The following is a 15,302-nucleotide window of genomic DNA, read 5'->3' on the forward strand; positions in this document are numbered from 1 at the left end:
GATTTGCAAATACAGAATTTTCAAATAATGAGCATCAATTGTATTTTCCTCTCCTGTGTTGCTTGGTACTTCACTCTCCTGGATTTTCAACCACCTCACTGACTTCTTGGCAGATTCTTTATCTTCATCCCAAGCTACATCTTTGCAGAGTCACTAATAGTCCTTGGACCTCTTCTCTTCTTTACCTACACTTAATTCTTCCTCTTCCTGGGTGTTCTCAGCCAGTCCCTTTGTTTTAATTCCCACCTGCCTATAAGTTACTGCTTTCAAATCCACATCCCTGGCCTAGACCCCCTCTCTTGTGCTTCCATTTCTCATTTTCAGCTTCTTACTTGATCTCCATTTTGAGGTTTAACAGGCATTTCTGACTTCCCATATCTAAATCTGAACTCTCTCTATGTCTTGCAAATCTTGTCTTTGTCCCAGTCTCTCGCATCTGTAAGTAATACCCTCATCACCAGCTGCTCTACTCAAAACCTAAGAAGTTATTCTTGAATTCTCCCTTTCCTACTTTCCTCATATCCAATACATTGACATTTTTTTTTCAGGAAGAATCTATTAAATAAAGATTACTTTATTATTACAAACACATACACACAATTATAAAACACTAGTGTGCACCTGTAGTCCCAGTGTTATGTACCATCAGTGCCAGCTACTCAGGAGGCTGAGACAGGAGGATCCCTTAAGCCTAGGAGTTTGAGGATAGCCTGGGCAATATAGTGAGATCCCATCTTTTTAAAAAAATCAAATAAACTATAAAGCACTAAGAAATCTAAATATCCATGTCAGAGCAAACAGGTGGCAATTGAACATCCTAGGTCTATAGTATGCTTGAAGGAGACTGTGACTGATTAGATCCCCATGGTAGAGAGAGCATCTTCATAGCCAAAGGGGGCTTACCTGTAACAGCTGTTCAAGTTCTCTCTTCTCATCAAGGATCATGAAAGGTACTCCATTCAAGGGGAGGTGTACAATCTGATGCTCTTCAAGCAGGTCAAATTCTCATAATCTAGAAGATTGAATGGAAAGGACTTTTCTTTTTCAGGATAGGTGTCATTGGAGGCAGGAAGGGAGCTTTTTGCTTTGACAGTCTTCCCAGTCATGTGTCTAGCAGAGAAAGTTGGTTGTTCTTATTCAGGCATCCATTAGTCTGGCAATTTTTGTTTCTAAAATACATCTAAAATCTGTCTGCTTCTTTTCATGTAGGCTGCCATGATCCTCCTCCAAGCCCCCATTCTTCTCACCTTGGCCATGGCAATAGCTTCTTAACAGAACTTCATGCTCAATTATTTCTGCTTTCATCTGTTCTCCACAGAGAAGCTGGAGTGGTCTTTTAAAAAGTTGAACAGATAATGCCATCCCATGCTGAGATCTTCCAATGATCTTCTGCTTCTCCTGGAATAAAACATGAACAATGTACTGTAAAAACCCTAGAATATGCCAAATTCTCCGGCCTCATTATTTCTTACCACTTTGGACTTCTTTTGTTTCTGGAACATGCTAAACAACTTTTTTCTGACTCAATCTCTCCTGGGAGAGATGTTTTTTCCTCTCCCTGGAATGCACTTCCTGCTCTTTTTATGGCTGGCTTATTTCACGTTTTGGATCCCAGCTATAATATCACTTCCTCACAGAAACTTTTCTTAACCACTCTATTTATCTGAGCTAGCTCTCTCAATCCATGTTTACTCACCAGTTATTCTGTGAACTATCACCCTGTTTACTTCCTTCCTAGAAAAACCTATTTTTTTCTCTTTGCATATTGTCTGCCTCCTGCCAGAATTGGAGGACTTATTATCCTGCTCATGGAGGTGTCTCTAGAACCTCACACATAGTGGGCACTCAGTATACATTTATTAAATAATTACATTTCTTATTTGGTCTCCTACTATAAAATATTTGGATTGTTTTCAGTTTTTCTATATTGTTACAAATGCTACAAAGACCAGTTATATAGATGAATCTTTGTATGTATTACCTCAGGGTGAATTCCTTAAGTTGAATTTGGGGCTGACTATGTATAGTTTTTAAGCTTTTTATCAAATGCTTTTGATTGCTATCTTTTTTTTTTTTTTTACCCTCCAGTTCCACCTACAGTTACCTTGATTGCCTGTATGGAACTTTTTCATATGAAAGTATTAAAAATACTGAAAGAAGACATAAATAGCAAGAATGCTTTAAAATACTAATTTCTGATAATAATATAAAAGATGTACGCTATGTTTTACAAGGAAACCTAGATCATTATATTCAATGTACTTCACTCTCATGGCATGTTATTTTTAGTCATTTTTCTAGTTCTAGCATAAATTTTCTCAATCAAATACTGTGATCGATTTGTGTGTGTGTGTAACAAGAAAAAAATGTTGCACTTTGGTCTCACATTCTAATACTCTTTCTTCAGGTTGACCCTGTATTATGTTGGAATAGGTGTTGCTGCCTTGATTTTTGGTTACATACAGATTTGCTTTTGGATTATAACTGCAGCACGACAGACCAAGAGGATTCGAAAACAGTTTTTTCATTCAGTTTTGGCACAGGACGTCGGCTGGTTTGATAGCTGTGACATCGGTGAACTTAACACTCGCATGACGGAGTAAGAGGATGATATTGTAGTACATTAGCTTTGTTTACATATGTGACATGTAAATGACCTAATTACATTTATTTGCCTGTTTCAGTGACATTGACAAAATCAGCGATGGTATTGGAGATAAGATTGCTCTGTTGTTTCAAAACATGTCTACTTTTTCAATTGGCCTGGCAGTTGGTTTGGTGAAGGGCTGGAAACTCACCCTAGTGACTCTATCCACATCTCCTCTTATAATGGCTTCAGCGGCAGCATGTTCTAGAGTAAGTGAGATGGCTAATGCAATATTGAATGGAAGCAGCAGTGTGGACTAGATGACACATTGAGTTTGTCCAAAAATGACTTTTCTATTCATTTGCCATGTCCCAAACTACAAAGGGATATTATACACCACAAATACTTTTGATTTTGTTCTCCATTAATCCCCTTTCTATCTTCAAGTTATTTGGCTAAAATGAAATGTTTTTAATAGCTTACTAACATTAAAAACATTTCTCTTCATTTAGCAGTCTAACACAACTTCAAGTGCTAGCATGGATAAAGTATGATGCCATTATACATGTGACGTGTAGTTGTTGCTGTTGGGACAGCCTTGTTTGTTCTAAATTCCCAGATCAACACATTATGATTCATTTCATTGAGTAGAATGGAATAAGAAAATCCTAAAACAATAAACACCTTTTTATATCATCCTCTTAAAGTTTATATGTATATATGCATAAAGATTTTTCAAGGCAAGGTCTCACTTTGTCACATAGGCTGGAATGCAATGGAACAAACATGGTTCACTGCAGCTTCAGCTTTGCAGGCTCAAGTCATCCTCCCATCTCAGCCCCCCAAGTAGCTGGGACTACAGGCGACCATGCCCAGCTAACTTTTGTATTTTTTGTAGAGACAGGTTTTCACCATGTTGCCCAGGCTGATCTCGAATTCTTGGGCTGAAGCTGTCCACCCACCTCGGCCCCCAAAGTGCTGGGATTGCAGGCCAGTGAGCTACCACACCCAGCCAAGCTTATATTTCAATAAGGCTTTCAGTTACATTTCAAATGTCTGCTAATATCTATTTTTATGTACTACATAAATATGTTTCAGTTTTTTAAACAAATTATGTACTTGCATTCTAAATTACATTTTTAGCATTGTTTTGCTGTAAGTATACCACAAAATTGTAATCTTATCTACAGCCTGGTTTTGAAACCAATACTCTTTGTGAAATCTAAAAACAACAAATGTATCTCTGATATTACTCTTCAAATCATATCTTTTGGCAATTCCACCAGTGTGTATACTCATCTTCTAGATCGGAGGCACAGTGCTTTAAATTTAGCAATACTAATTGTTCTTTATGGAAATACAATTCATAAAATTTCCAGAGTTTATTTGCTAACAATATGCTAATCAACCAAACAAGAATTTTCAGCAATAAAAATATTCTATAGTGGGCTAATCCCTTAGCAATAGGCTTGGAGATTTGGACAGCATGTCTTTACTTAGTGTGACTCTGAGTGTTGACTTTGTAGCCTTTATAAAAATCTTCATCCTCAGCTTATTTTTAATGAGGAAGGAAATCTCAGTAGAAAGATTGCCTGCAGTAAGTTACTAAGATCAGAACCTTAACTGCCCACAGAAGAGAAGTAAACAAGGAGTTGTAAAGGAATAGCAGTGGGTAGTCTAAATTCTGTTATTGTATTAATTGATCATGAAGAGGAAGCAGGTGAAGGTCAGAGTTGTCCAAATGATGCGATACCAGAGTGGATGGTTTCTAGCTTCCTTCAATTCAACTTGGCAATTATCTATTAAATACTTGCTAAGTATAAGGCTTTGTGCCAGGTGGTGCTTCCCTCCTAGTGATACACTATAGGAATAATTATCTTTAGTAAGTGAATTCAGAAAATAATGAGTATTACTCAGCTTCTGTTACTCTCTGACTATAACAGTTATCCAAGCATGTCTTATAGACTTGCTATGTGAATAGGCAATAGTTATGAATTCACAGCTCTGAAGGCAGTGTCCCCGCTGTTCCCTTTCGTGGAACAATCACAAAATGTAAAGTGATTAGTAAATGGGACATATAATAGAGAAAAGGGCATGTGAAATCAGGTAAACCTGTCTAGTCACCAATAGTGATATTTTCCCTTTTCTCTCTGAAATCTTATCTCTTAGTATTTTGACGACAAATTTTTTAAAATGCAGAGATAGAGTTTTTAAAAATACCATTAGGCTACTTAGAATTCAAATTCCACCTGACTTAAAATGCTCAGTACATTATTACTACACAGAGCCATTTTTTAACTGTGGTTGTGGTTTATTACAGATGGTCATCTCATTGACCAGTAAGGAATTAAGTGCCTATTCCAAAGCTGGGGCTGTGGCAGAAGAAGTCTTGTCATCAATCCGAACAGTTGTAGCCTTTGGGGCCCAGGAGAAAGAACTTCAAAGGTCTGTCCCTTTAAATATAACAAAATATGCTTGGTTTTATTTTCCCCAGTGGCTATTAAGTTGTTTTCTGTTTTTGTAAGGTATACACAGAATCTGAAAGATGCAAAGGATTTTGGCATAAAAAGGGCTATAGCCTCAAAACTGTCTCTTGGTGCTGTGTACTTCTTTATGAACGGAACCTATGGACTTGCTTTTTGGTATGGAACCTCCTTGATTCTTAATGGAGAACCTGGATATACCATCGGGACTGTTCTTGCTGTAAGTCTTGTTTGAGAACAAGGTATCTGGCCTGGATGATCTTTCCTTACTTAGTTTAGCCAAAATTCCTCTTTGAAGATGAATATTGAAAGATGAATGTTTTTAATAAACAAATATTTGTTTCCCTCAAATTATTTGTATACACCTTTGAATTATAGTTATGAATTGATGGGATTTATTCATCCAACATGTTTTAGTGTCCTCGTTGTGTCAAGCATCTGCATTCTGCTTTTAGAAGAATCATAATTGAATTCTCCTCTGGGAAATACACTGAGTTTTCTTAATCTAGCAGTTAAGAAAAAGGCCAATCTTTTGTGAGACTTTTCCTTTCATCTTGGCTGAGATCAGACAGTGTTCTGCATTCACCTTGCTACATGTCTTCTCTCCGGAAATGGTCTGTAGAGTTTGCATTCACCTCCTCTTCCTCTGTCCTTTCAGCATGTAGTAATGTTAAAAACAGACTACATACCGTTCTGTCCAATATCACAGTTTGGAGACTTTCAAATTCCTAGGAGTTATGTGTTAATTAACAATTTATTCAGTTATCCTCTCAAGTTACAACAATAAACAGATCAGTTCAGGATTAAGAAACATTTGTCTTGAGGAACCAAAATGATCTGCTCTTTATACTTTGATCCTTGTTTGGCCTTTCCATTCTATATAGATTTCTCTTCTTTCCATTAAATTCATCTTTTGAATTTGAGGCATTCAAAATTAAGACTTTAGCTAGTCATTTATTTCATATAAAGTGAAATGTGAGCATGAAGGATTTTTCACTCATCCTCGCTCCTCAATTTATGTGTGGCTGGGTAACTGGCTTATTAAGCCTAAGCATCCTCATCTGTGTGATAGAAATAAGAGCTCCTAGCTTGAGGGATTCTTTTCTTATTTGACTTTTTGCAGAGATGAGTCTGTCTTAAAATGGACAGCTGTTCCCTAATACAAAAATTCAAAAACAGCTTGAGTGAAAACAGTACAATGTCTCTGAGCCAATGAAATCTACTGAATTTTTCTTTTTAAAGTTCAAGGGGTCACCCAGCAAGGAGGAAGGTGCAACTCACCATGGGGTTTATACATGGCCAGCACACTTCAGTCAGCAGATTTTTCTGGTCACATATCCCAGCAGGTGATAACCACAAGACTATGAGATAATCGAAATTTGTTCCATATTAGGAAAGGACCAAGGATACTTTGGTGATATCTTCCATTCTGTCTTACCTAATTCCTCTAATATCTCTCTGTGAGCTTAAACTAATAATTATATATTACATTCTATTGTCTTTCTTACATAACTGCAGAAAGCTAAATACCATTTTGTTTGTTCCTGTAGGTTTTCTTTAGCGTAATCCATAGTAGTTATTGCATTGGAGCAGCAGCCCCTCATTTTGAAACCTTCGCGATAGCCCGAGGAGCTGCCTTTAATATTTTCCAGGTTATTGATAAGGTAAGACCCCCCCTATTGCTTTGAAGAATAACTATCATTACTGCAAGAAGGAGACAAAAAAACACGCACACTCGTTTCACTAAAACAATAGGATGGACAAATTTAATGTTGGCCTGTTGCTCATGGGAAAGAGAGATTGCCTTTAATTCTTTTCTAAGAGGAGATTGCGTAGTATTGAAACCTTCATGTCTAACTCAATGCACTTCTATAGCAGAAAGGAAACTGTTGTGGAAGAAAACCATCCTTAAACTATTTTCAAAATGTATAAACTGTCAGATTACTCCTTTGAAGATTTATAACATTTCCTTTGTTTTTCCAAGAAACCCAGTATAGATAACTTTTCCACAGCTGGATGTAAACCTGAATCCATAGAAGGAACTGTGGAATTTAAAAATGTTTCTTTCCATTACCCATCAAGACCATCTATCAAGGTAGGTTAAAACAAATTATACGATCGTGCAGTTTTCTGATATTATCTTCTACTGGCCAAGATCTTCTCTGACATGATTACTCAGGATCACTTTGGTCAAGATTTTGGTTACTTTGCTTAGAGACTTGAGGAGGTAGACAAATAATGGACAAATAACTCTGAATCAACTAGTTATATTTTGCATAATTCTTTCTATATTCAACTGACAAAAGCATTTTCAGCTCCGTGAAATTCTTCTACTCTGGGTTTGAGAACACATCAAAATGTCTTGGGTTAATGCTGCCACCTATTGGTGGTTCCTAGATGCTACCCCACTCAACATAGATAACTCATTTTAACCCCCTCCTCTCTAACCTAGGAGAATTATGCACACGTGCCTTTCCTTTCTTCCTTTCCTGGGGCTTTTACTGCACCAGCAATTGTGGCAAGTACTTTATCACCTACACACACACACACACACACACACACACACACACGCAGTTTATCCTACTCCATTCAGCCTTTGACAAGTTCTTGTGAAAATATGTGTATTTTTAATTGTCTTCCCCCTTTCACTTCATTAGTGTATTTACCAAAAAAGCAGTTGTTGTTAAATACTGGAAAAGGTAATTACTAATGAAACACTTGCTTCATAAAAAAAGACATGATTTTAAGTGAAATAGATAAAATTACTAATGTGATCAATTTCTAATGTCTGTTACAGGATTTGCATAAAGACCTACCTACTCCTACTTCCTTATTTTTTTCTGATTAAAACTTTGATTGAAATTCTCTTTTCAAACCTCTTTATTTTTTAAAGTTGTTGCTTAATTACCAATTACCATTATTGGAATAGTATTGACTTCCACCATTTTTCTTAACTGTACAGTATTTCAAACTACATTTTGCAACTGCATTTGGATTGGCTTCCTGGGGACTTCAGCTCGAATTGTGCCAATATATTGCATGGGAAAGTGTTCTTTGGGTTTTAAACAACTATTTTTAAAATGAACTTTTGAAACATAACCTTTTTTGTTAAACTAAAGAATGAAATTGGGGGGGGCGGTCCATCCATTTTAAATAAATAAAACAAATTCTTTCGAGGAAGGACCAGAAACCAAATCTAGAGTAAAAGTGCAGGTGTGAGAAGAGGTACTCCTACTGGTGGTCCCCGATTTCTCACCTTCTTCAGAGAACTTTTCTCGGCTTGGCCCTTTGAAGGTTTTATGTTTGGCTTATGCAAAGGGTCCACTGCTTTACAAATGGTAAGATCAAAGCAAGAGAATTCAAGGGGAGATTCCCCTGTTTAGGGCTAACTACATACAGATGCAAGCAAGGATAGGTGAGAATTTCTCAACAGGATCACTGTTGTCATTTTGAGAGGGTAATTATTGTGAGGCTTCACTCACATTGCAGATCCCTGGCACACTAAATGCTGTAGCAACCCCAGTCGTTGAGAAAATGTTTAAAATGTTTCCTCATGGGTCACCATGAGACCACCAAGGTTTCTAATAATAAACTCTCATCTATCCGGAGACACTAAGAAACTTTGCCAGTTGTTTTATTTTAGAATATGCTTCGCAATTATGTTAACATATTCTAAGGAGGAGCTTCGTTAAATAGCTTGTGAAAATATCTGGCAAGATCTCATTCACTTGTTACAAATTAAGACAAGACTTTCATTAGCTTGATAGTCAAAATTCATATGAAATATTTTAGTTGAAAATGTGAACAGTTTACTAGTGAATATTCTGAGAGTGAGAGTACTCTTAATTTAGGTCTCCTCTTTACATAGAAAGATAATGATAGATTCTTTTACTACTATTTTCCGAAGTTATTTAGGCCATTATTATACATGCACATGAAACAAATGTAACAAGATCTAAATTTGTTTTTAAGCTCCACAGAAGAATTTGTTTTCAGTTTATAATTATATATTCATTTTCTGAAAATGTGTCCATCATATTCTCATTGTGGTTTTATGATTTTCCATCCATACATTCCAATAGATTCTGAAAGGTCTGAATCTCAGAATTAAGTCTGGAGAGACGGTCGCCTTGGTTGGTCCCAATGGCAGTGGGAAGAGTACGGTAGTCCAGCTTCTGCAGAGGTTATATGATCCGGATGATGGCTTTGTGAGTATAGCTAGCAAAACCATGCACAGTCCACCTAATGGAATTTGGAAACACTGCAGGGCTCGCAGATCTGTGACTTTTCATTTTCAACAGTAGAACTGGGAGAGAAGCCATATTTGTTTTCTTTCCTCTGTATCCATTCACTCAGCAAATATTTATTTAGTGCCTACTATGTGTCAGGCACTATTTTGGGTTCTGAAAGTACCTAAGTGAATGAAACAGATAAAAATCTGCCCTCATGAAGTTTACATTCTAATAATCAGACACAGACAATAAAAAAATAAGTAAATTATATAGTATGTTAGAAGGGAGGGAATGTTGTGGAGAAAAATAGCGTATTAACATCTGTAGCCAGCATCTATCAAGAATTTCAAAGTTTGTCCTGGAAGAATGATGTAGAAAACATCTCCACTTTTCTTTTTTTTTTTTTTTTCTTGGAGCTTACAATGTTGTACTTAACTTTCTCAGCCTTGTAAGTGGCATAGAGGATAAGACTGTGATATTCAAAAGTGATTAATTCTTAATGCTTCTGTTCAAACTTTCAACAGTTATTTTTATAAGAAAATCTACTCCCCTAGAGCCTGGCTTTATTTAAATTTTACTTCTTAGTTTCCATTTGGAGTATCCTAGACCCGTGTGACTACATAAATTATTAGATGAGTGTTACAGGTATAAAAGAGTTGCATAGAATATCCATGCCCTGACAGAAAACAGGGCATGGATATTCCTGGTTTCCATGGATATTTTATGGTTTCATAAAAATGGTTTCTTACCAATCTATGAGTTAGAATTACCAAACCCTGGCTTCTGTCACTGGAATATGTTGGGGTAATTGGCAATGGCACCACCTGGGGAGAAGACAGAGGTCACTTATTATTATGTATAGCAATGAATAGGAGACACTTTTGTCTTTTGCAGAGGTGTGAGGTGTTGAAATAATGAAGGCTATTTCCTAGAAGAAACGTAAGGGCCACATCCAAAACTGAAGTTTTTTGTATGTGTCTACATAATAATATTTGTAGAACCTAGAATATATATCTTTATAATATCTGACTTGTAGATCTTAGAATAAGGATAATCAGATGATCTGGCAATGTTTTAAGCCAATTATTCTTTTGCAGTTTTGTTGGTGCCCATCTACCAGAACAAGTCTATGGACAATATATATGTTATAAATATTTTATCAAAATATAGTCAGTCTTTCATTTCTAAAATATGCTACTTCTCAGTTTATATTTTGGTCTAGTATGAAAGACCCTAAAATCAATATAGTAAAAGGCATCACAACATGGTTCATTCTTTGGATTGACAGATCACGGTAGATGAGAATGACATAAGAGCTCTAAATGTGCGGCATTATCGAGAACATATTGGAGTGGTTAGTCAAGAGCCTGTTTTGTTTGGGACCACCATCAGTAACAATATCAAGTATGGACGAGATGATGTGACTGATGAAGAGATGGAGAGAGCAGCAAGGGAAGCAAATGCTTATGATTTTATCATGGAGTTTCCTAATGTGAGTACACTGTGCAGCCTGTGTCCTTAGCTTATGGTGGCAGCACTGCAATATTCCAATATAAGGTATTGAAACAACAACTGATGCAGAATAGTAGGGGTGTGATTAAATTCCAGATTGTCCTAGAACAAGCTTGTCCAACCAGTGCACAAGATGGCTTTGAATGCGGTCCAACACAAATTTGTAAACTTTCTTAAGAGACATTATGAGATTTTTTTGTGATTTTTTTAATCTTAATCACTATTGTTAATTTTAGTGTATTTAATGTGTGGCCCAAGACAATTCTTCTTTCAATGTGGCCCAGGGAAGCCAAAAGATTGGACACCCCTGTATGAAACATCTATAGAGAAGAATGCATAGTAACAACCAAAAGAAGAAATGCATCATTGAAAGGCCAGATTGAAAATCATATTTTGTTCTGCAAATGAAAAGGGAAAAAATGAAAGATATGTTAAAGCATAGCAAAGAAATATGAAACAAAATCATCAGGCCAAGCTGAGAAATTATGTCTAAAATGTTTATTTGCGAGGCCATCTTGTGGCTGAGAGTGGGAAAGTCATACACACAATCAGATTAGTTCTGTGACAAACCACAAGAAAAACTAGGATCATTTTTTAAAGCACAGGAAGCTAGCATTGCATAAAAAATATGAAATCAGGCCAGATGCGGTGGCTCACGCATGTAATCCCAGCACTTTGGGAGGCCGAGGTGGGCAGATACCTGAGGTTAGGAGTTTGACATCAGCTTGGCCAACATGGTGAAACCCTGTCTCTACTAAAAAGACAAAAAAATTAGCCAGGCGTGGTGGTGCATGCCTATAGTCCCAGCTACTAGGGAGGCTGAGGCAGGAGAATTGCTTGAACCTGGGAGGTGGAGGTTGCAGTGAGCTGAGTTCCCAGCACTGCACTCCAACCTGGGCAACAGAATGAGACATTGCGGGGAAAAAAAAAAAAGTGAAATCATATTTGGAAAGCAATATAGTCCCCAAAAAAGTGAAATCATATTTGGAAAGCAATATAGTAAGCTAAAATTCTTGCTAACCAGACTTATGAGATCTTAGAGGGTATTTAGAATTAGTAGGGTGCTATAAAGCCATTTTTTTATATTTCCTAAAGTATTAGATCCTCAGCATCAGCTGAAATTGTTGTGGGGAGCACCTTGTGACATATGAAAGGATGAGATTTGTAATTAAAATACATATAAAATTCCACCATCCCAGAGGGTCACAATAACAAAAATGTTTATTTTAATGGGCATATTTCACAAACCACATGTGATGGATTGTAATAATTTTATTCTTATTTTCTAATTTAAAGAATTTGTTATGCCACTAATTATCTCTTGTCCCCATTATTTAGGATCATAATTAGGACATATTTAGGCCAACAAAATCATTAAAGATTGAAGGTGATTCTTAAATCGTTGGGAATACACATTTCCTTTTGTTGATGTTTTGCCCCTTTCAATGACCTCCTTTCCTTAAAACGTCAGTGCTCTCATTTCCTACTTAGATTAGGGAGCTTTTTGGTACCTCTTAAATCATACCCTGTAAGTTACTACTTGCTTTTACCAAAAGCCCAGTACTACACAAAGATGTCCCTTGCTATAAATCTAATAATAAATTCAGGAGATATAACCCAAATAAACTTATCATAGTAGCTTAAAATAGTAACTTAAAATAGTAGCTTATCATGATGAAAACTAAATTCCACAGCCATAGTTAACCAGAAAAATGAGGAAGCACAATAATGAATAAAAGTTCCAGAAGTGGCTAATTTCAATAGGTGAAAAATTGGGGGATGCTATTGTAAAAAAAATGTATAGCATTACTTTCCTTATACACAGATTTTAAAATTAATGTATAATAATTAGCTGATACTGGTTAGCCTTTCACTCATAAACAACCATGAAATTGGGTAAAACATATGAAGCCAAGGGCAGTCATTGGATGAGAGGTAATGAAAGACTGATTCCTAACAAAGAGGAATCTCATAAGGGTACTCCATGAATTCTGTCTGGTAACACTGAGCTGAAAGGCAAAGATCAAATTTTAGGGAAGCTTGGGCAGCTGGAAAGGTGATAAGAGATCACCTGTGGCAATGAGGCAGGGGCAGAAGGCCATGTCTGTGTGGGCATCCCTCAGGAATCCTTGTCTGAGGATAAGACTACCTACCCAAGGCTTACCAGAGAGTGGCAGCCATAAAGCTGCAAGCAGAACACTGGATAGAAATCAGGCAGTGCTGTGGGGGTGTTGAAAGTGCAGCCCAGCTGGAATGGAGAGATCACATTAACACCTTTGTAACACCCCCGGTAAGTAGCTAAAACACTAAAAAAGCCACACCTTAGGAGTCATGACCACACCTTAGAGTAAGATCTACCTGCCCTAACAAACCCTGAGACCAAGCCATGACAAGATGCCCAGAGGAGAGAGGTTTTGGAGGTTGTGTTCTGACAAGTTACGTGGCTTTCTCCAAATTCACCCCAAGGAAACTTAAAATGAAGATTGCACAAGTTCAATATCAGTCAGTGCTTGAGTTGCCTATCATGACAAAAATCGGCACTGTTTATTTTTCAGAAGAAAACAGAACTCAGATATCTTCAACACAACAATCACAGTACTCAGTACATCATTTACAAAAACCAGATGTGCAAAGAAACAGAAAAATATGGCTTGTGTGCAAGAAACATAATCCTAAATGTTTATTCTTTAAGAAAAGGGCTTCAAAATACATGAAGCAAAAAATTGATACATCTGAAAGGAGAAAGACAAATCCACAACTTTACTTGAGGCCTTCAGTGCTTGATAGAATATATAGGTGTAATATTAGTAAGAATATAAATGAACAATACTATCAAGCAACTAGATTTCACTGGCATTTATAGGACATTCCAGCCAACAATAGCAGAATACACTCTTCTCAAGTGCACATGGAACATTCTCTAAAATAAACAATATTCTGGGCCATCAAAACAAAGCAAAACCTTAGCTCTTTCAAAGAATAGAAAATATGTTCTCAGACCATAATAGAATTAAACTACACAAATATTTGAAATATCACAAAAAGCACTTCTAAAGAATATATATCTCAAAAGAGAAATTTCGAGAAAAATTAAAAACTATTCTGAACTAAATCAAAATGAAATTGCAATGTATTAGTATTTGTGAGATATAGTTAAAGTACTGCTTTGAGAGAAACTTATCGTATTTAATGTTTATTTTTAGAAAAGAAAAAAGATCTACAATCTGCAACCCTAATTTTCACCTAGAGAAACTAGAGAAGGAAGGGCAAATTAACCTAAAACAAACAAGACTAAGTAAATAGAAATCACAGTAGAAATCAGTAAAATCCAAAACTGAAAAACAGCAATGATTGAAACCAAAAGCTGAAAAGATTAAAAAAAAAAAAAAGTATAACTGTAGCAAAGCTGAAAAAAGAGAGAGAGAAAGAAGAGAAATGACCAGTATCAGGAATGAAAGATGGTACATGGCTATTGATTTTAAGGATATTAAAAGGTTAATAAGGAAATATTATCAACAATGTTATGCCTGTAAATTTGATAACTTAGATGAGGGTCAATTACTTGAAAAATACAAATGACCAAAACTCACTCAAAAATAAATAAATAAATAGTAAATAAATAAATAAACAAATTTAGTGTATCTATAATTATTTCAAAAAAACAGCTGGGCGTGAAATCCCAGCACTTTGGGAGGCTGAGGTGGGCAGATCACTTGAGGAAAGGAGTTTGTTACCAGCCTGGACAACATGGCGAAACCCTCTACTAAAAATACAAAAAATTAGCTGGGCGTGGTGTTGCACACCTGTAATCCCAGCTACTTGAAAGGCTGAAATAGGAGAATCACTTGAACTCAGGAGGCAAAGGTTGCAGCGAGCTGAGATGGCGCCACTGCACTCCAGCCTGGGCAAAACAGCAAGACTGTGTCCCCACTGCTCTCCCCCCGCCAAAAAAAAAACAAAACAAAACTGGATGTCTAAATAATAGCAACAGTTACAAATGAAGTTAAAATAAAAAGCAGTATTCACAATAGCATCAAAAAACAAAATTCTTAATAAATTTAATGAAAGATGTGCAAGTCTTCTAGTAAAAACTATAAAATGCTGATAGACATGAAAAGATCTAAAGAAATAGAAAGTACCTTATTCATTGATTTAGAAACTTCATATTTTCAAAGACTTGCATTCTCTCCAAGTTGATATACAAATATTATCCTTTATCAATCAAAATCTCACCAGTTTTTATGTGTATGTGTAGAAATCAACATGTTGATTCCAAAATCTATTTGGAAATTCAAAAGACCAACAATAGCCAAAACAATTTTGAAAGAAAGACCAAAGCTGGAGGACCTAAATATCTAATTTTAAGACAGCAATTAAGATCGTGGTAGTGGCATAATGATGGTTGTATAGATCAGTACAATGGAACAGAGAGACCAGAAATAGATTCACAAATATCAGTTAATTTTTGACAAGGCCAGTAGAACTCAG

General features: G+C 36.2%; 1 protein-coding gene across 1 annotated transcript in view; it reads left to right on the forward strand.

Moving 5' to 3' along the window:
* ABCB5 (ATP binding cassette subfamily B member 5) overlaps positions 1 to 15,302 on the forward strand; it is a 126,864-nt gene that overhangs the window by 17,413 nt on the left and 94,149 nt on the right. The window contains exons 5-12 of the mRNA XM_050785400.1: positions 2,408 to 2,599; positions 2,685 to 2,856; positions 4,908 to 5,032; positions 5,113 to 5,290; positions 6,621 to 6,734; positions 7,055 to 7,165; positions 9,153 to 9,278; positions 10,591 to 10,794. Coding sequence (XP_050641357.1) covers positions 2,408 to 2,599; positions 2,685 to 2,856; positions 4,908 to 5,032; positions 5,113 to 5,290; positions 6,621 to 6,734; positions 7,055 to 7,165; positions 9,153 to 9,278; positions 10,591 to 10,794 — 1,222 coding nt within the window. The remainder of the gene's footprint in view (positions 1 to 2,407; positions 2,600 to 2,684; positions 2,857 to 4,907; positions 5,033 to 5,112; positions 5,291 to 6,620; positions 6,735 to 7,054; positions 7,166 to 9,152; positions 9,279 to 10,590; positions 10,795 to 15,302) is intronic.

This window comes from Macaca thibetana, chromosome 3 (assembly GCF_024542745.1).
Source record: "Macaca thibetana thibetana isolate TM-01 chromosome 3, ASM2454274v1, whole genome shotgun sequence".
NCBI lineage: Eukaryota > Metazoa > Chordata > Mammalia > Primates > Cercopithecidae > Macaca > Macaca thibetana.